Source organism: Haliotis rubra, unplaced genomic scaffold (assembly GCF_003918875.1).
Source record: "Haliotis rubra isolate DU_JTF1 unplaced genomic scaffold, ASM391887v1 Scf399, whole genome shotgun sequence".
Lineage (NCBI taxonomy): Eukaryota > Metazoa > Mollusca > Gastropoda > Lepetellida > Haliotidae > Haliotis > Haliotis rubra.
This window is the reverse complement of record NW_025767078.1, coordinates 252,984-276,578: the sequence shown is the minus strand read 5'-3', so window position 1 is coordinate 276,578 and position 23,595 is coordinate 252,984. Positions and strand designations below refer to the sequence as shown.

The 23,595-nt window shown below is 39.4% G+C and overlaps 1 protein-coding gene across 1 annotated transcript in view; it reads right to left on the bottom strand.

Annotated features, from left to right (window-relative positions):
* The window catches only part of LOC124287017 (E3 ubiquitin-protein ligase HERC2-like), a 177,279-nt gene that overhangs the window by 130,722 nt on the left and 22,962 nt on the right, over positions 1-23,595 (bottom strand). Inside the window, 1 exon segment of the mRNA XM_046723473.1 lies at positions 11,884-12,001. Coding sequence (XP_046579429.1) covers positions 11,884-12,001 — 118 coding nt within the window.

Genomic DNA, 23,595 nt, shown 5'->3' with positions numbered 1-23,595 from the left:
TGAAGTAAAGTACCTGATGACAAAGTCTCCCATCTGTAAACATGACAAGATGACATGATGCCAAAGGCCTGCAATATTTGTTCTATTCATTGATGTGAACAGCTACAGTGCATGTCTCGAGTGAACGTGGTGTAACTAAACTCTGCTAATAATAACTAGTGCTGGAGTGATTGATTGAATAATCGGTCAATCCATCAATCTCTCCTGCATCAGCAATTATCGATGGGCTTGGGAGACAAATCAATATTAATATAAAATGAAACATCAAATTAAACTTTATGGAAGTATGCTTCTTTTTGTTGTTTGTTGAATCAAGCCATAAACAACTATTGCAGTTTCCTGACTCATAAAACTGAAATGTAAACAACATACGAATGTCTCAACAGTACCCTCGATTGTCTTGATGCTATTATTAATCAGTGCCTGTTTCCTTTCCACAATGTTATGTGCTTTGTGGTGGGCTTTACAATTATAATCAATTGTTTGATCAATTACTCAGCTCTGGTTATCGATCTGCATATTGTGAGTCATAACCTGAACTAATAAAAACAAATTTAAAATATATGACGACACTGAAATGTATGAAAATTTGACGTGACCACTTGATCGATCTGCTAGCGTATTACAAGCAAAATCGGCTGTAGGGGACCTCAGACTGTGTCTAACCAAGAATCCCCGCCGAGGATTTTTCCCCAAATCATCTTCACGGTTGACGTATGTGTAAAGAATTCTCACCAGACGTCTGCCGTCTGAAAACATCAGAGATGCAAATACTGCTATCAAGGAATGGAAATTAGTGCTCCCAGTGAAGTCACAGATGCTCAATGGCTGCAAGATGGCGTCTGCTGGATTCAGTAATCAGCAGGCGAGCAGTGTTTTGGAAGCAGTTATGCTTATCACCTTAGCATCAGCATTCAGAACAAAACTACGATACCTTTTCATCCCCAAAATGCAAATGTACATGTTCTATATACAAAGGGGGCTGAACAACTAATAACGTGTAGAGCCAGTATTAGCCATTATTACATAACATCTGGCTGATCATACAACTTCCAAAATAACAATGAGTGATATAGGTTTTACTCCACTTTTGGCAATAATCCTCCAATATCATGGCAGGGAACTGCAAGAATGCGTTTCACACATTGTACCCATGTACTGAGGGGAATTGAATTGAACTTTGAGGTGGCGGTACCTGCTACCCCCCTGCCCCCAAAATAACAATCTCATGTTATGTCTTTAGACTCTTCTGTCTTAATTTCATCGTACAAAAATGGTTCTAGATTACCTCTTGCTATATACATACGATAACCTGGTGCAGGTCATCTTTGTGACACTATACTTCATATTTATTGTTAATGGTAATATTTAGATTGTGAAAGCTGGGTGATTAATACTTTACAATGTGATAAGACTAGATCATGGAACCATGTTATGAAACCAGGCAATGGTGCCAATGGAGCCCATGGTCAACTAGGCAATGGAGCAATGAAGTCACTTTCGGTCAAACAGTAGGCCATGAAAGGCCAGGAAGCCATGTGTCAAACAGAGTCATGTCATGAAACAAAGTCAAACAGCCAGGCCATGGAACCATGTTATGAAAATAGGTCAAACAGCCAGGCCATGGAACCATGTTATGAAATCAGGTCACAATGCCAGGCCTTGGAGCCTTGTTATGAAACCAGGTCAAACAGCAGATCATGGAGAAATCTTATGAAACCAGGTCAAAAAGCCATGTTACAAGCCTAGGTCAAAGGGGGTAACATAATAATCCAGGCCACTAATCCATGTTATGAGACCAGGCCCCGATTTCTCAAAATAAACATAAGTTTGAGTTTTGACTTAAGATAGAGTTTTTACTCAAATTTGAGAAAACACATCAAAATGCATTTCCCAGAAGGAACTGAAATCAATATCAAACTCAAACTTAGTAGACAATTTTTGTTTGGTGGATAGATTACTTAGGTTTTTGGGGCTTTTGTATTTTAAAAATGCAGTTGAGTTAAATATTCAGCTGTTTCAAATTGTCAAACTCAGTTTGTTTCGAGAAATCGCAGCCAGGTCACAGAGCAGATCAGGCAGCCAGGAGATGAGAATAGACAATGGAGTCAGACCAAAGAACCAGGTTATCAGACAACAGCATGTTCCATCAGTCCAAGCACCTGTCTGCTACCTCCTCCACTTCACCAGGCCTATACACTTGTGATTCAAGAGTGTGTAATCAAAGTATTACTTGGCACTAGTGTCAGGAGTTATCACACCTGTATCCCCAAATACACGTGGCGGCAGATACTGCTAGTCATCCCTCACAGAGCCCTCTCTTCTCTGTGACTGGGGGGAGGTGTGTATGTGGTATCAGGGAGGAGATAAACTAAATAACACCTCCTTTGACTAGTTTACCTTCCAGTACATAGAAGAGGCTTTCTTCTATACATCATACATGAAACCAAATACAATCTTCAACTCTTGGAGTGTCAGCAAGTGATTTCTATCAAAGACAATCATTGCATCACTAAAAAGAAAATTTCACAATTTTTAACAAGTTTCATCAAAATAAATTACAAGTGATTCCATGGCATCTGATTGGCTTGGCAGGCAATTTTTTGTGTGTTTAGCATCTGAAAACCTTAAAAAGGCCCCACCCATGTGCAGACATAACTGTCTACTGATTGGTTCCTAATGGAATGATTGGGGATAAAAGGGGTTGCACTGTGACACTAAACAATGTCATCAATAATGACTGCAGTAAAACAGGAGATAAAATAGATCAAATTAGCTGTGAAGTTGAGTGATTATATTTGTTATATTATTGTTGAGGTTTTTAGTAATTGAACACTTCCATCAAGACAAAAAATTGTTGAAGTCGATTTTCAAAGATCACATATACTGTAAGTTACTGGTTTACTGGATGCATATAATTGCAAAATATTTTCTGCAAAGTGTCCATGAGAATGACACAAGTCCCAATACTTTCACAGTATTGTAAGCTTACCAGTTTTTTTAAAAAGTAGTATATATGTGATTTTATGTGATGGCCAGGTTTGACTACAGCCAAAGGGATGAGACAAATCCAGCTTGGGCCATGCAGGTAGAAATGTACTGTCAGTCCCCATGGTCCCTAGTATGGTGATCTACCTTCAGTTGCTGATGATCTACAGCCCGTTTTTATATTGTATTGTTCCATTTAGAGTTAGATACTAGTTTTAAATTCGGTTTCTGTGATATTCTAATAGTTTTTACTGTCCTTTGTGACAAGGTTTTTATAAGTTGAATGTAGTTTCTGAATGTAGAACTTGTTTTAGTCACGGTATGGTTGAAATATTGCTGACAAGACTTTAAATTTTAACTCTGAATCTAGAATTTGTTTTAGTCACGATATGGCTGAAATACTGTTTAACTCACTCACTCACTCACTCACTCCAGGAGAATGAGTAAAAGAGACACTGAGCATCTCTACCAAAACATGGCACTGCCAGGATAAAGAAACTGAAAGTCAACAATCTTTAAGTCAACCCAATCTTCATTGACACAACAGCTCCTCAAGTTCAAGTGGGTTATCAGGGCCAGTATGTGTTGACCCACCGCTGCAGCCTGCACTGTGCTGGAGAGATAGCCACAACTCCTCCACTCAGGCCTTCATAATCGGTCTTTGATAGTTGCTGCCATGGTTAGAAGCTATGTATAACTTGGCTCACGCTCTAATGAAGGACTGAACTGTTACCTGTCAAACCCTGCTTGTTTTGAAAGTCTAAAAAGAGGAAATGTCAGACAAAGAGATAACAGTAACTTATATAATGGAGAAAGCCACAACATAAAACACAGAACTAGGCTAAACTGGCCTCATAACATACAGAACTAGGTTACACGAGACAATGTATAGATCTTGGCTACACCAGAAGGTGATTCTGTTTAAAAAAATGCCAAGAGCATTTTCTGCAAGATTATATTTTATGATCATGATGAAATCTAAAAGATCCAATTTCATGAATACCAATGATTAAAAATGATTTGTGCAAAATTTCATTTTGAGAAGTCAATGCAGACAGACAGACAGACAGATTTATTTCGTAGAGTGGCCATGAGGCCAATAGTACAGTGACATTTTGACATCATGTTCTTTGGAGTGCTGGCATGAGAAGTACACAGGCATTTATAAGTATCATAAAACGTTATGGATTTTGTTTACAAATATGGCTAGGCATAAAATAACATTTGCATTTTGGGTGTTAAGTAAATTTACAAACTTCTGTATGTTGGGATTTACACAATAATATTGTGGTATATACCTGATGCGTAAATCAGAAAAAACAGGACATTGTAATAGAACATTGAACTCGTCCTGGACAATATTGACGCAATGAGGGCACATGGCAGAACTGATATCATCATCTTTGGATCTTCTATAGGTTTGTACATTCAGCTTACTGATGCCACATCTAAATTTTGTAAGAGATCTGCAGAGTTGCATAGAGGATAATACTTCTAAATATGTTTCATGGACAATGTCATTTTTAAATAGTGAATATGCATAAAAATATTTGGAGCTTGCAATATCGGATGACCATTCTTGGTAATATATATCTCTACAGCGATGTTTGAATAGCTTTAGGAACATACTAGGATCTCCAACTGTTTGGTGGATCCATACATGTGCATAACCGTATTGAAATAACAATGTTCTAACTGAAGAGGTCCAGTTAGTATCTCCATTATCATCTAGATGTTTCATCATATTATAGCAACGTTTAGAATGTCTTGTGGCTGGCTGGCTAAGCAGTCGTAACCAGTATGATATAACTCTTGTTTTATAATTGACTTGGAGTGGATATCTTCCACATTCCGCTAAAACAGCTTTATTAGAAGAGCCATAACCAACTCCTAGGACAAATTTGCAAAACTTAGAGTGGACTTTTTCAATGTTATGAAGTCAATGCCACCTGATAAATACTCTTTCATGACACAAATGGCACCTGAAAAATTCTATTAAAGAAAACCAATGGTGCCTGAAAGATTTTATTTCAAGAACATCAATGACACCTAAAAGATTACATTACTAGATCACCAGTGCTTGTAAGTTGTAGTGTTGGGAATTGATAAAAATCTCATAATTGATGATTGGTTCATTACCTCCGATCAATCATCGTAAATAATTGGTTAGCGTCATTTATGAAATTTTCCTGGTTAATTTTGTTAATGCACAAAAAATACAGAAAAAAACATGTAGTTCTTTGGGTTTTTTTTAACAAATTGCACAAAATGCATTTGAAAATTTCACATCTTTAAAGGATGACTAGTATGTTAGGAACGTATATTTCTTGAAGTCTTTAAGATAAATTCAGTCATGACGTGGAACGACGAACTTGTAGTATGAAATGTAAAATTAATGGCACAGACAAAACCAGCCTTGTGAAAATATTATTAATGCAAACAAGTGTTCCATAATTGTTTGTGTTCGATTATGAGAAAACATGATCGATTGCTTGGTCGTTTAATCATTGCGACCAATCTTTGATTATTTCAATTAATCGGACCGCCACTAGTAAGTTGTGGTTTTCCAACAGCACCTGAAAGATTAATTTCCAAAACACCAATGGCACAAGATTCAATTTCGTTTATGTACATGACACATTTAGAACACTATATTACCATTTCATTCATGATGCCAGTGTTACAACTAGATCTAGAATCCCAACCAAATTTGGCAATATGGTATCCAAGACTACAACAAGTAGTAACTATTACAAAATGTATTGGTACTTGAACTATTTCCAAAGATCTAGAGCCTAAAACAAGTTTGTTCCACTATGTGATCTGCCATTGACAACCTAGAAATAATTATAAGCAATGACCATGATTAAGAAATGTATTCCCTACACCTTTCAGTCATTTCCCAGTTAATCAGAGAAACATCTTGTTGCAAGTCAAACAAAATCCCCATGTACATTTCAATCTGCAGAAGATAGGTGAGATGAGGTGAAATTAGGTTTTACGTCGTACTTGAGAATATTTCGCTCATATGACGACGTACATGCGTGTGTATGTGTATGTGCAGCTGCTTGTACTAGCCCAGACTTAAAGGTCACATGCAACGTAAAACACAACTTTGCAGATTCTGATACCTTTCGGTATGGACATACCGAAACAAAAAGTCAAAAATGCAAATTCAACTTATAAAGTTGAAAAATAACGCGATGAAAAACCGCTACGAAATCAGAGTTCAAGCGTTTCATCTAATTTTCCCCAGAGATTTCTGGGGAAGCGGGTTTCAACAGCTGGGCTAAGCCCATAGCACGCTTGCCAAGTAAATAGGTTCAAGCTTAGGCCCGGGTTGTCGGGTGAATACCGGTGAAGGCCTTGGTGTGAGCTATTTTTTCTAATGTTTTGTTGATATCTCACAGGCGAACTTTTTATATGTTATGACAGTAAATTAACTGTTTATATAATTTCATTTGTCTATTTCACCACACGTTCTTCTTACCGAGACGCTTTCTCAGTTCGATGCTTAAAAGCAATGTCATTATTTAGCGTTGACTCAGTTTCTTACTGTGATATAGATATGTCGTTGTCACAGACAAAACTCAATGTCTTGTTTTATTGACACCTATGTGTCTGCCTGCCTGTCTGCTAATGAAAATATTCAATACACAACTCGCGATCACTGACCACATGCAATTCGAACTTAACACCAATCAGGCTATACACCATAAACAAAAGCGCATTGATTTATGGCCCGAGTTAGGTCTCTGTCACATTATGTAATTACACAGACAGGCAGGTGTGATACTTGAACACATGACATGTTATGATGTCTGTTGATTGCAAAATGTTATACACAAAAAATGAGCATGTATTTACAAAACCCAACATCTCTATATATACACACACAATGCGCCGTGCATGCGGTCGGCATCTGCTAATGAACCAGCCGTTACACTTGAGTGCACACCCATCCGCTCTGACTGGGTTCGGTATCCCGGCTGCTTCGTTTCGAGGGAGGTAAACCCAAGTACAAAATATTGCACTTTTGATTTGCGATTATACGCTTATAATTTTGTTTATTTGTTTTTTCATAATCAGCTATGCATATTATATGTCATGAAGAAGTGATAATTGTGTTTTAATTATGTTTGATTTTTTGGTTGCATGTGACCTTTAAGCTGGTTTCATAGTTCTAGCCCGCTGAGATAACATGCCACAGTGAATCATGAATACCCCACTCAGACACATTATACTGACTCCGAGCTGACCAGTCCTTGTTGTACCCATTAATGCCGAACGCCAGGCAGTGACCAACAAGTACCATATTTTAACGTCTTTTGGTATGACGCGGTCGGGGATCGAACCCGCAACCTTCCGCTCTCTGGGCGGACGCTCTAACCACTACACCACGGAGGCGGTCCTGCAGAAGATAAACACATCGAACACATGATAGGAATCGTTTCAGTCACTGTGGCTGTATAACATGGTAATGAACCGTCAGTACACATAAACAAAATCTCTGGAGCAGAAGAGCCTACTGAATTGACAAGGGGAGGGACAGGCACATCTTGTAATGTGTTCAACATGTATGGAGGACTTCGTTGCCAAAGGTGCTTCAGTGTTATCAGAGAAACATATCCTTGACTGAAATAGACCTTCCTACATTTGTATGTAGATAATATCGTGATGTTCTTCTGCCATATTACATCCATTAGGCTGCAAACATGGATCACTGATTTTTTTTGCATTTGAGGTAGGGCCAAAAACATTGTCTGTATATGCTTAATTGGGTGTGTGCGTAGTTGTGTAATCTGCAGAATTTGGAAGTTTTTAGGTGTCAAAAACGAGCACAAAAATATTTACAAACCAAGAGTTGAAACCGTTCCTGCAGACACAATTTTGGTTTCCTTACTGTCCATCTGCACAGTTATATTGACAACCCAACACAGACTTGCAGATAACTGTACCATTAATTGATGGAAATAGCTTATACCCAAGTGTATCTGCCATTGCTCCAGTTTTACATGCTCTTTTCCCCCCAGTGGAACTTCAAACAGAGTGACATGTCACCCATTATATTATTTCATTACAAAACTATGTCCACAGAATGTTTCATACAAAGTGTATCCAAGTGAAGTGAATTAAAAAAAATGTGATTTTTTTTTTTTTAAATTGATGGAATCAGGTCAGACTGGATAAATTCAGACATTTATAGGAGACTACTTGTATAAATTGGCACCAAACACAATCCTGATTCGATTATGTCCATACTTTTGCATATTTCTGAAACAATAATCAGAAGTGACAGTCAACCAAGGAACAGTGTTTGTCACGATGGTGGCTGTTTGGCCTTCTCCTCAAAAATAAATATAAATAATGCAGGCATAAGAATACTTCAGGAAAATTGAAATATTAAGAAACATTTTTGAACACGTATATCATTTTGAGCCCATAAAACAGTAATTTTTCTCTAACACTTACCATGACAGTACCAGTACCATGAAGAGTACCATGAACTATATCAAGTCTAGAATACAGCAAGGTTTCCAGATCCTGAAACCTGGAACTCATCAACCAGAGGGATATGGGACGTGAAAACCATGACGAGATACTACAGAAACAACAAGTCACAAGTACCATCAATTTCACAGTCAGTGACTGCCATTCTCCAAAGACATACTTGAAGATCATGAACAGCCAATGGCACTGCACTGGAAAACTTCCATAGCAACACTACCTGTTGTTTCTAACAGTACTATCTCGCTATCTAAAGTTACTTGGCATCCATCTTTACAGTCTGAGGTAGTTACCCTTATTAAGTTGTATTCCGACAGCTAAACCATCAGGGAACAAAACACAATGGCAGTAAGGTGAGGTGAGGTGAAATTGCGTTAAACATCGTGCTTGAGAATATTTCGCTCCTATGACGACGTGCATGCGTGTGTATGTGCATGTGCGGCTGCTTGTACTAGCCCAAACTAAAGCTGGTTTTATAGTGCTAGTCCAATGAGATACCATGCCGCAGTGAAGCATGAATACCCCACTCACACACATTATACTGACTCCGAGCCAACCAGTCCTTGTTGTACCCATTAATGCTGAGCGCCAGGCAGGGACCAACAAGTACCATATTTTAACGTCTGTTGGTTAGACGCGGTTGGGGATCGAACCTGCGACCTTCCGCTCTCCGGGCAGACGCTCTAACCACTACACCACGGAGGCGGTCCACAATGGCAGTAACATACTAACACCGCTGTGCTGAACTTTGATATGTCGATTGTCTTGTTGTCAAGAAGCCCTCAGTATGCCTTGTTTAGTCATCATATTTCTTGGATAACTTGAAATAATTTCAGGGTCCCTTCAACTTCGGCACTTAGCTTAAACCATCACAGAAAACACATTGTTAAAGATACAGAGGACATGACTTGACTTCAGTAATCTGTACGTGGTGATCAAAGTAACATGGAACAAGACTGAACCTCGGTAATCTGTTTGTGATGATCAAAGTAACACGGAACAAGACTGAACCTCGGTAATCTGTTTTTGATGATCAAAGTAACACGGAACAAGACTCAACCTCGGTAATCTGTTTGTGATGATCAAAGTAACACGGAACAAGACTGAACCTCGGTAATCTGTTTGTGATGATCAAAGTAACACGGAACAAGACTCAACCTCGGTAATCTGTTTGTGATGATCAAAGTAACACGGAACAAGACTCAACCTCGGTAATCTGTTTGTGATGATCAAAGTAACACGGAACAAGACTCAACCTCAGTAATCTGTTTGTGATGATCAAAGTAGCACGGAACAAGACTCAACCTCGGTAATCTGTTTGTGATGATCAAAGTAACACGGAACAAGACTCAACCTCGGTAATCTGTTTGTGATGATCAAAGTAACACGGAACAAGACTCAACCTCGGTAATCTGTAATGCGATGATCAAAGTAACATCTGGAACAAGACTCAACCTCGGTAATCTGTTTGTGATGATCAAAGTAACACGGAACAAGACTCAACCTCGGTAATCTGTACGTGATGATCAAAGTAACACGGAACAAGACCCAACCTCGGTAATCTGTATGTGACGATCAAAACAGCACACAACAGGATTCAACCTCAGTATTCTGTATGTTTTTTCTGCTATTTCTCATTGCAAATAAAGGAACACATTTGTTTGAGTGGCATTTTAGAAGTTGAGACGTACAATATAGAATAAGTTTTATGGATAACAACTTCTTTATTTCGTGAGTGCGACGTTTCGATACAGATTCTTGTACCGTTGTCAAGCAACATGCTTGACAACGGTACAAGAATCTGTATCGAAACGTCGCACTCACGAAATAAAGAAGCTGTTATCCATAAAACTTGTTTTTATTATAAGGAACACATTTGTTCAAATTATTTTAAAACATCATGCGACGTTCAGAAAGAAGGATTGAATGAGTGAAGCATCTTTGAACAGGAAGGTATGGTGGTGACAAACCTAGAACTACATAATCCTGGTGAAGCAGGATGCAACCCATAATCATAGGATACTGATGTGGTCAAGGGAGGCAACTCTGTACTGTACATTGCGGCACCTAAGCCATCTGCCCATCAATGCCCCTCAGAAACCAGAATGCATTACAATGGAATACTTCATGATGTTTACTGCTTAATATCCTTATAATATCCCTTTTTCCCCCTTTTTCTAAAAGCTAATCATTCAAATTAGTTTTAGCTTTATAATAGGGTATGAATCTACATTGAAACATTGCTCCATGCAATAAACAAGAAGTTGTGAACCATAAAGTCGTATGCTCAGATAGATAATCACTAACTTCTAGAATGCCAATCAAACAATCACATAATATGCACAAAATATTCGACACCATTTGATACATAGCAACAAACTCAAACAACATATCGCCAGATTGCTGGAATGTTGCTGGGTGCTGCATTAAACAACAACAAATCACACAACGTGATTGAATATTCTGATGTCGGCCAATGTGTTCAAAGAAATTACTAAAATACATTACATCGGCTCCTTTCCTGCCAAAGACAAGACCTTCCGTGATGAGTCAAAGCCTAACCTATGAGGTCCTAGTTGTTCCAGCTTCCAACACAAGAACATCCTCCCATCCCCAGCAGCTGCAACACTCTCAATAGCTAATGTCTTACCCATGAAAATAAACAGTGACATCTGAACTTTTTATAGCGGACAAACAAAGGTTATCCAGGCTGTTGAGAAACCTCCACCATGTGTAAACTTCCAATGACTTCCACAAATACAATCTCTTCACTTCCTTCCAGTCAAAAAATGCAAGTACTGATGCAAGTTTGAGGGAAAGTTTTGTGTTTATAGTGAGTGAGTTTGGTTTTATGCCACTTTTAGCAAAATTCCTGCAATATTGCAGCGGGGACACCAAAAATGGGCTTCACACATTGTACCCAAGTGGGGAATCAAACACGGATCTTCTGCGTGACAAAGCAAACGCTTTAACCACTACGCCTCCCCACCGCCCATTTGTGTTTATAAAAATCCTCTACAGAGTTTTGTGAAGAAGCTGCAAGATTAGAGTTGCTATTCAAATCGTTTCGGTAAGAAATTAAATAAATGGAAAGAATAGCACAGTGTTCTAAATGTTAACTGCAGCTGCTAGCATCACTTTCAGCAGAATGAGTGAGTGTGAGTGAGTGAGTGAGTGTGTGTGCATGTGTGAGAGAGGGAGAGAGAGAGAGACAGATGAGTGTGTTTCTGTCAAATGACACATGACCTCTTCTTGGCCAATGAATACGGCTGAAAACTTCACATCATGTGAAAGAATACCAAAGTCAAAGGGACCAACCAGTCTTACGTTTGGGTGCGGGTTGGCTAAATGTCCATGGGTCTCAGAAGAGTTAGCATACTGTCCTACCTTTCTTGGCTAGGGCGCCTGCACTGTTGTAGAGGCTGTCGCTGCCGCGCACAGCCACTTCTCCATCTTTGACCAGCTCGTTCCACAAGCGACTCAGACCTTCACGACTGAAGGCACTCTAGAAGACAAACAGGAACCATAAATGACAGCATGGCAAGAATCATGTCGCATGACTTCAAAATAAAGATTGCTATAAAGTTGAGAGAATGTTCTGTCAGGGTTTTATAGGTGAGCAATATTACAGCTATATTGCAGCAGTTCTGCAGGTGAGTTTGGGTCTGGACCACACAAACCAATGATCAACTTGTGAAAGCTATGAACACTGGCATGTATTCATGATCGGGCTGAATTGGGGGATGATCAGCAACTCCACACAGCTGTACCCTAGGCCGCTGGACCGTCAAGGATCAATACTTTCAAACTCAAACATACACAAACTGGTTCAAACTCAAACATATTCAAACAGGTTCAATCTTAAATACCAACTCAAAGCTTCCACAATTCTTTCACACAGATTTCTGTTAAATCACTCAATCAACATTACATGAACCATCTAACAATGTAATTCAATGCCAATCAATTATTGTATAAAATGTCATAAACTACTTAAACTCAATATACATCATGTTCATGATAATTTATTATGCATTGTATTTTCATCTTTCTATTTTGTATTTCGCTGATGAAAATCTGACATTGCATGACTTTCCTAGCGATTGAACAGTTGACGGTATCTTATCTAATCTTTATCATATCTGCAACAGATGTTTCCTAAACTGCATCTTTTGTGTTCTTCATCCTTCTCACAGAAATAAACCACACATTCCTGAGTTTATGTGAGGCTGTAATACTGCTGCCACCACAGCAGCAGTCACTCAGGGAGACATGGGGAACAACTGTCTCTGACTGACAGACGGAAGGCAGGCAATAACTAATGTTAGGTCAGAAACTGAAGGAATGGATTGCGTGAATTGAAATAGGAAGTGACGCATTGAACAGGAAGGTACGAAGTGTGTTTCAGGTGTAAGGTGGTGAAAACCTAGAACATAATCCAGGTGAAGCAGGATACAAACCCTCAATCATAGGATACTGATGTGGTCAAGGGAGGCAACTCTTCACAGTAAATTGTGGCACCACCTGCCCATCAATACCCAGGAACCAGACTGTATTTTGGAAGACTTCATGATGTTTACTGTTTTATTTCTTCATAATAGCTAATGTTATTTTCTCTCCTTTCGGGGTGATTTAATCATTCTTTAAGTTCTAATAGTTTTTGTTGGTTAGGTTAGAAACTAAAACAATGGAACAAATAAAAGAATTTTTGCTAAAAATACTGCTGCCAGCACAAGCAGCAGTCACTCAGGGACACATGTGGAAACAACTGTCTCTGACAGACAGAAGGAAGGCAGGCAATAACGTGAGTGATTCCCCACACAGCATGTACTGTACATAATTGTGGCAATCAGGGTAATATCACTGCTATTCCCCGGTAATACATAGGGATTACCACTGCCTGCTTCACAGATTACCACGGCAAAAATAGACGTGTTTATGTGGATTCTGTGATTTCTGTGTTAGAGGGGTCTACGCCTCTGTGATAGAAAGGGCATGGTTGATTATAAGACCTTAGCAACTTTATTGATTACCTTTGAAAATATTTGTATACCAGAGGGGACACAATTTTTCCACAACACAAAGATTGTACAGTACAGGTGGCTGGAGGTGAATCATACAAATTAGCCTTTCCGCTCGAAAACATTGCATCATTTTTAACTCTACCCCCAGAGACAAAAGCCTTTATGTTTTGGGCTACCCTAGTCCTATGTTAGTTGGATCTGACAACCATAAGGTTCTGGTGGGTCTATTTTAATCTGGAATCCCCATATGTCGACAACAAATTCTGCTTAAAATGATGCCAACTCAAAGCGAGAAGAAACTAAAAACTGGAGCAATGAATGGCAGTGCTAATTTTACCTCAAAGCATTAAGCCCAGCGGATAGATACACATTTCATGAAGCTCTTCATAACATTATCAGTGAATCAGAAAATATACCTTCACACAAAAATAACTTTGATTTCCTCCATTTATTATGTATCAAGATAAAGTTGAGAAGAACAGTCAGTTTAATGTCCCGGCTATCGGTCTGACTTCAAGTCTTCCCTGCAGTGTTTATGTAATTGTAACACCGCAGGAATATAGTGAGCTTTCATTTACTCAAACAAGTGCCGCCTTTCTCATGAACGCACACAACAATCCCCGCTGTATCTTGTATGCATTTAACAGTCTAAATATACAGCAGGCGTTTCAAAATTCCCTTCCATTTGTTTATATCCAGCAATTAGCAGAGAATGGGTTGTGGAGAGACCAGAATGGTCGGCATGTTGGAAATTAGCGGGAGTCTCTACAGGGACGATGAATGTTGTGTTGAAATTGGTTTTATTTTCTATCTATGGCATTGATGATGGAGATACGTAAAAACATCAAGTCATTAAGCGTTGATGACGTGAAGTCTCTGTACACTATCTGCACACTGCATGTTTTTGTGAAGTGAGCTCTTTTCTCCAGGGAAACATGGGAAGAAGTGGAGTCTGAATGTTCTGTAGCTCACCTGCAGATAGTGGAATGCTGTATAAACCAACGTCACAGGTAAATATCAAGTCAATCATTTTATCATTTGGTTGATTGGTTGTTTAAAGCTGCACTCAGCAATATTCCAGCTACATGGTGGTGGTCTGTAAATAATCGAGTCTGGACCAGACAATCCAGTGATCAACAGCATAAGCATCGATCCACGCACTTGGGATACGATGGCATGTGTCTTCCAAGTCAGCAAGTCTGACCACCTGATCCCATTAGTCGCCTCTTATGACAAGCATGGGTTACTGAAGATCAATTCTTATCTGGATCTTCACGATCTGTTTTTATCAAATGATGGGCATAATTTCTTAACACCAATCAACATCATCAACAATCAGAGATTAAAATAGTGCTTAGTTTGCATGCCACTGTACAATAAATATTGAAATGGCACAATTAAATATTTTCTGAACGCCCTGATATTTCTTGGTTTATTAAACAATAAACTGAAATGATATAATTGTTGTGATGTTTTAAGTTGAATTGGATCATCCAAAGGTATTGGCACACTTAAATTATCTGTCTAGTGCCTAATGGCACCCTTTGAAAAAGTTGCATTTTTATCCCTGATTATGGCGACCAATCATTGATTAGTATTCAATGCCAAAGAACCTGTTTTACAATGAATTCATATTTATAAATTTTATTCCATGAAGATGTTAGATAGGAAAACTGTAGCGGATTCATATTGATGGTTATGTTTTCCATATTGATGATGAATGTATGTGTAAACTTGAACAAAAAACATTTTTCTCATCATCAAAATAGCATGGATAGGTGATAAATCAATACCTACAATGCACAGAGGCAATCAATCAATCACTACAACTGATCATTGGCAACTCCGATTTCAGCTAATTTCGAACATGCTGACAGCTATTTCAACATATGTTATATTTGGGATTACACTTTCTTAGTAAAGTACAAATTCTAGTACTTTTGTTTGGTTGACTCCCATCCAGGATTCAAACCCACACCCTCAGAGTCAGGCACCAAAACACTAAATCGCCAGCACACAAAGTCAGCCGCCTAATCCGACTTCCACAAGGGTTAGACAGCTGACTTTGTGTATAGGTGATTTGGTGCCTGACTCTGAGGGTGAGGGTTTGAATCACGGATTTGTACTTTACTAAGAAAGTGTAATCCCAAATATATGTTGCATATGACCACTTTCCAAATGGCATTGTGTAATCAATGACAGCTATTTCAGTTATCAGACTGGAAGCCCAAAGTGACACAGGTGACAGATCACGGACATTTACTAGGTAGTCCAGTCAGAGAAATGATCATAATCATATTAATCTGTAATTCTATTCCATCAAGAGATCCTGGAACCAGAAAGGTACATCACTCTGCACAGCAACCTGCAGCACGCCTTGTTCCCTGATGTCTCATTGCTTACAGACTGATTAACAACCATTCTCAACAACAGGAACAAGGGAACCTATTATTAACTAACGAATCAATTAACATAGCAGCACCAACAATCTACAAGACATGTGTTGTCAATTCAGGATGCTTGCATGCCTGTCTACCCCTGCTTGGCGGATGTCCCCGATCCCTACTGCTGCTGAAGCCTGAAAGCCAAATATTGCCATGCAACACTTCATCCTAGTCCCTTGTCGTCAGTGACTGGAGATTCTGTCAACAACGAGCCATTTTTTGGCATCATGTTACAGACACAGTGTTTTCCAGACTCTGCAAGGCATCTGCAGACATCACAGCGCTGGCAGACATTAACGTCATGTCAGTGGTTATATCTCATCTGCTGTGTCAGTTAATCCGTCACTATATATTCCATCTGCTATCTGTGCCAAAATGCTTCAGACTGTTACCCCATACTACTGTGTTATTCCTAACATATTGACATTTTAAAGCTAGCTCTCTAACCTGTAGACTGAATGTGATTTAAGTCGAAGGGGGAAATGTACATATAGTTATGATCATTACATTCACAGTGCAACTATTTTCTGTAGTGTCATTTGTTGATTGTTTAATGCATACTCAGCAATATTCCATCTGTATGAAGTGGTCGTAAAGGATGGAATCTGGATCAGATGATCCAGTGACTGACATCATGAGCATCACAAATCCTTTCATGTCACAGTCTTCATGTTATTTACAAGTGAGTGAGTTAAGTTTTATGCCGCTTTTAGCAATATTCCAGCAATATCATGGCGGGGGACACAAGAAATGGGCTTCACACATTGTGCCCATGTGGGGAATCGAACCCAGATCTTCGGCATGATGAGCGAACACTTTAACCACTAGGCTACCCCACTGCCCCATTATTTACAAGAACAACCAATGAGAAGAGGGAAGCAAAGTGAGGTGAAAAGTGGTTTAACGTCACCTTCAAGATTATTGCACTTCCAGAGCGACCTCAATCCAGGGTCCCAATACACAAAGCACTAATAGCACTATATTGTTTGTAGCCTATGTTTAACTATTTCGTTATGATAGCCCATAACACTACAAATGTTTTGTGGATCGAGACCCAGGTTAGTGTGTATGTGTGTGCATGCATGCATGCGTACATGCATACGAGCATGTGCATGCATGCATGTGTGCCTTCTTGTACTACTCCTAATCTGTTTTTCTACTGCAAGCCACTGAATGTCACACTCACAGTTTAAAATGGATACCCCATGCAACACAGTACACAGGCTCTGATCCAACCAGGTCTTGAATTAATCCCTTAATGCCACAAGTGCCAGTTTAACAAAAGATGCCATCTTGATGGAGCCAGGGATCAAACTCCTGACCTGCTCCTCTGGTAAACACTCTACCCACTTGACCACAGTGACGGCTTGTCTACAAGAGTTGTACAATGCTCACCAAGGCTCTGTTACACCACAGAAGCTATGTCAAACAATGCCACCTGCACTGATAAAATCTCCAGAAGAATCACTTTATGAAATCCTGTCAAAACACTTGCATCATCCACTGCTGTTTCTACACAGCAATTTCCAGGCACATCCTTCACATGAAAGTCGGCAGAAGCTCAGCCTTCACTCGCTACAGATGTGAGAGGAATAGGACAGGGTAACTCTCCCCTGCCTATAACAGCTGGAGAATATTGGATGGATTTAACCAGAGGCCAAAAGTCACCCAAACACATGTCGACAGATGCCATTCACATTAGTAGCTGCCTGACTACAGAAGACAAGACTCGGTAGGGGAACCAGCCCAATATACTCCCACATAATTACTTTCCATTTAAAGCCGTAATACATTAGGTTTATCTGATAAGATTCAAGAACCTGAAAGTTCATATGCAGCAGTAGCTCATGTTGAAACCAATATCAGTTCTTCTGTTTTTAAGCTGAAAACTGTAATATTCCAGCAAGACTGTAATTCTAGCATGGGACACACAGGCACCCACAACGCTGCACACACAAACTAATATGTGACATAATTTTTTTTTGTGTATGTATTTTATATGAGTTTTCTCTGGGAGATTACTGAAGTGAGATAGTTGGGTTGTACAAATTTTAAGTTTTAATTCATGTCAGTTCAATGCAAGAGAGTCAGATCCTTGATATCACAGATATCTACCATTTTGGTGAAAACCGACAAGCACTGCATCATAGAGAGCTGATTAATTATGAGCTTAGTTTTACTCCACACTCAACATTATTACAGCTATATTCCAGCTATATGGTGGGATTAAATATGAAGATTTGGAATAGAATCAATGCTAAGCATATTCTGGGATATTAGCCAAGAAGGTCATGGCAGGCAAGGGACGTAACTGTACATCAAGGCAGCATGGACGTTTTGGACATCCTTTGACACCTTACAAATGACATCCTCATTACAACCTAAACATATATATGAATATCTCTCCTCTTGGATTTAATGTCATGTTCAGATTATTGTACTTTAATGGTGATGGACATGCTAGTGTGTGTGTCTGCTTGTAACATTATGCCAGTTTTACAGCACTAGCTAAATGGGATGCCATGTCAAGGTGTAACATGCACACCCCTTTCAGACAGAGTGTAACATGGATACCCCTTTCAAACACTGTGTAACATGGATACCCCTTTCAAACACTGTGTAACATGGATACCCCTTTCAAACACTGTGTAACATGGATACCCCTTTCAAACACTGTGTAATATGGATACCCCTTTCAGACAGTGTAACATGCACATCCCTTTTAGACAGTGTAACATGGATATCCCTTTCAAACACTGTGTAACATGGATACCCCTTTCAAACACTGTGTAACATGGATACCCCTTTCAGACAGTGTAACATGCCCACCCTTTTAGACAGTGTAACATGGATATCCCTTTCAAACACTGTGTAACATGGATACCCCTTTCAAACAGTGTAACATGGATATCCCTTTCAAACACTGTGTAACATGGATACCCCTTTCAAACAGTGTAACATGCACATCCCTTTTAGACACAGTGTAACATGGATACCCCTTTCAAACATTGTGTAACATGGATACCCCTTTCAAACACTGTGCAACATGGATACCCCTTTCAGACAGTGTAACATGCACACCCTTTTAGACAGTGTAACATGGGTATCCCTTTCAAACACTGTGTAACATGGATACCCCTTTCAAACAGTGTAACATGGATATCCCTTTCAAACACTGTGTAACATGGATACCCCTTTCAAACTGTAACATGGATTCCCCTTTCAAACACTGTGTAACATGGATACCCCTTTCAAACACTGTGTAACATGGATAGCCCTTTCAAACACTGTGTAACATGGATACCCCTTTCAAACACTGTGTAACATGGATACCCCTTTCAGACACAGTGTAACATGCACACCCCTTTCAGACACAAGGTACCATGCACACCCCTTTCAGACACAAGGTAACATTCACACCCTTTCAGACAGTGTAACATGGATACCCCTTTCAAACACTGTGTAACATGCACATCCCTTTCAGACAGTGTAACATGCACACCCCTTTCAGACACAGTGTAACATGGATATCCCTTTCAGACACAGTGTAACATGGATACCCCTTTCAGACACAGTGTAACATGGATACCCCTTTCCATCACTGTGTAACATGCACACCCATTTCAAACAGTGTAACATGCACACCCCTTTCAGACACAGTGTAACATGGATACCCCTTTCAGACACAGTGTAACTGGATATCCCTTTCAGACACAGTGTAACATGGATACCCCTTTCAGATACAGTGTACCATGGATACATCTTTCAGACACAGTGTAACATGCACACCCCTTTCAGACACAGTGTAATATGGATACCCCTTTCAGACACAGTGTAACATGGATACCCCTTTCAGACACAGTGCAATATTGATACCCCTTTCAGACACAGTGTAACAATCCCAAGCCGACCAGTCATGGTTTCAACCCCTTAATGCCATGCAGGATGACAAGTACCATCCGTCGATGTCTTTTGGTACAATGAGGCCAGGGTTCAAACATCTGACATTCCACTCTTCAGGCAGACACCATACCTACTAGACTTAGAATACTACGACACCCTGTAATACAGGATGAATAAGAACGTCTAAATACAAGGGACTGAATTAGATTAATCTGGTTTGCAAATCTTCAAATTTGTACTAACGATGGTACCATCCGGATTTACAAACTTTAACAGTATTTATCTTTGAAGCATGCATATTGTGCTTAATAACTGATGATGATTATGATGATGATGATGATGATGATGATGATGATGATGATGATGATGATGATGATGATGATGACGACGACGATGATGATGAAAGAGCCTGGTAACAATTTTGTATAACGTTGAACAATCCCTGAACTCAAATGGAAAATGTATCTTGAATAGTCATTTTGCCTTCCTGTTTCCTTCAGCCTAAATCACACAATAACATTTTTCTGAAAGTCTTATCAACTGTTGATTACTTCCTGCAAACCTGACCTAAAAACTCTGGTTTCACAACAACAGAAAAAATCTCTGTCTTTGGTAAGAAAAATGTTGCCATGGAAACTGATGGTGCTGTGATGGGACACCAACTAAGGTTTTTAACTTCGGTAAATATCATTCTGGCAACAATACATGAAACATCAGACAACAGACCCTAGTTCCTCTAAAGCTATGGATATGTCAGATGTGAGTCTGAGGACCAGAAATGGTCACATAATCTACTCTAGGTTGGTGTTAGGGCAGCATTACCTTCATATAGACGTCTATACTATAGTTCACAGTATCAACTGTGGTAGATATGACATTATACATGAGTGCTGTATGTGTAAGAGTCTGGTTTAACGTCCCTTTGGACAGTATTTCAGATACATTCCACTTAAGTCTATGGGGGAACAGTTAAAAAGTCACACAGGCTGTAGACATGTACATTTTATGTCAAAAACACAAGGTCAGATAGCCAGTAATCATCAGCATATATCTGGAATTTGAAACTAGGATCAAAATTTTAAAGCATTATCCAGTACACTGTTATATCATTGCCATCAAACTAATGTACCTGTGAAGGTCCGGGTTAGAATTGCAGATCTTCAGCAATCCATGCTTGACGCATAAGGCGATGGGATCGGGTGGTCAGGCTCGCTGTCTTGGTTGACACGTCATCATAGATCAATGCTCATGCTTTTGATCACTGGATTGTCTGGTCCAGACTCGATTATTTACAGACTGATGCCATATTGCTGGAATATTGCTGAGTGTGGCGTAAAACTAAGCTCACTCACTCACTCCATCAAACTAATGCTTACGAGACATCTTCGATTCTGCTTTAGCTGAATCAAAACGAATATCCAACACAAGCATCAGGAGAAGAAACAACCTTGCTATTTGCCAACAGTACACTTCACACTGTCTAACATTTAGGGAAGGACCTCTCCTCTGTGTGAAAGGTACCCCTACGAACTAGACATGCGTCAAGCCTGGTTTTGGCCCCACTAATGTTCCCCCTGCATCCCTGTACACCAAGGTCGCACATGAATGGCATATCTGTCAATACCCCCAAGACGTACCCCCCTCCCTCTCCTCCAGCAGACAGTCCACTAAATGCCACTCTCCACACTTAGACTTAGTGTGGGTTGACTTTAACACTGTTTACTATCAAGTCATACAATGGCTTGTCAGATCAATGGTAGAGTTCGGTTTAACACTGTTTACCATTCAGTCAAGAACAGCATGTCAAATTGGTGGTAGAGTTGATTTTAATACTATTTACTATTCATGAACAGCTTGTCAGACTATTGATATTGATGGAATAAAGCCCCTGTTTTAGTACACTACATAATCTGTTTGCAGTGAAAATGTACCGATGAATTTCACTTTAAACTAAAGAGTAAATTATATAAAGTGAAATTAAGATTGCGAATCCTCATAATTTTACCTTGCCAATTGAACATTTAAAGCACAGAATTTTATTTAACTAAGGATAAAAGTTGTTTAACAAACGATCATAGTTTCAAATCGCTATTATTGGTTTGTATTACAAGGGGTATGCACATTAAATGAAACACCGAAAATAAGTAGAGCTGGACTAAATTAACGCTCACCACGTCTGCATGTGCTTTTGTTTCACTGTTCCAACTACTGATTTAAACTTTATGAGGATTCAAGTAATTCTTACCTTGTAATACAAATCAATAATAGCAATTTGAATATATGATCGTTTAATGATTTTAGAATGTTTTCATCAATATTTCAGTGATATCACAGATCATTATATAAAATGGTTGTGTTAAGAAACCTGTGTGCATTGTAAGTTCAATACCATGGATACTTTTCAGATCATATATGGCTTAGGAGCTTCATGAGGAAGTAAAGCATTTAGCAACGTTTAATACTGGTTGAATCTAAAGAGTGTTGCTTTTAGCAAAGATTCCAGCCACAGTTAATGTGAGACTGCATGGGAAGCACTCTTTAACACGATTTACCTGACCAGAAAACTATATATACTAATGTGGCATTTTTAGGAGTCAAACAGGCATATCAAAAGTGTCCATATTGTAGTGTTATGACCCTTGTAGGATTTTTCCAAAGGAATTAAAGAGAAATACCAGAATTTAGCACATTTGGTATTACCAGGGTTCCCACAGGCATGGCAGGCCAAATTTCCCTGACTTTTCCCTGACCTGTGGGAGCCCTGTATTACAAACAGCCCTTAGTGACATGTGAACAAGTATGATGTTCTATTTACACCCAAACTACCTATTATCCCAATCGCTTTCAAATAAACAAGACCCTGTGTCTGGAAAGAACATGTGAATATCACCAATGACGTCAAGACTGGCATCCCAACGATGTCAAAGAGGACCATGTCACAAGTCACAACAATGCACAGGAACACGATTTATGGATACACACCATTTGGTATTTGCAGTTTGTACACAAGATATCCCATTTCATCATAGAACATAAACCACACTAATTACATCTTCACACAAGCTGCTCTTCAGCTTCTCCCACTCTAAGCAGGAATCTGGCTTGAGTCTTTGACTCTCCTAACTGTGACTGTAGCAAGTCCTTTACCAGGGATTTAAGGCATCAGTTCTTCCTCGACACTCTTTTCCTAACAACTGGATGTCTATGTGTGTTATGCTAGCCACAGCCTGCCACGCTCCTGGTATGAGGGCATGTATATAATGACCTATGCTTGTAGCTAGCCCAAATAAACACTTGCCGCTCCTCCATATGAACACAGGGTGCCGACTCCTCATATCATCCATGTCTAGGTATCAACACACTCACCTTCACACGCTGGGCGGTGAGACTACGGTCGGTGAAACTACAGGCTGTAGGTGTCATGGAAGCAGTCTACAACTGCAATTTGTTTGTCTGTTTGTTTGTTTGTTGTTTACTGTTGCACTTCCATTGGTCTGTAAATAATCAAGTCTTGACCAAACAATCCAGTGACCAACATCTTGAGCATTGATCAATGCAATTGAGATACGATGGCATGTTAACCATGTCAGCAACCCTGACCACCTGATCCCGTTAGTCACCTCTTACGATAAGCATGGGTTACTGAAGATCAATTCTAACCCAGATCTTCATGGGTGTTACAACTGCAAAGATTTTTCAGACTAGTTACAAACACAGCCATGAGTGCC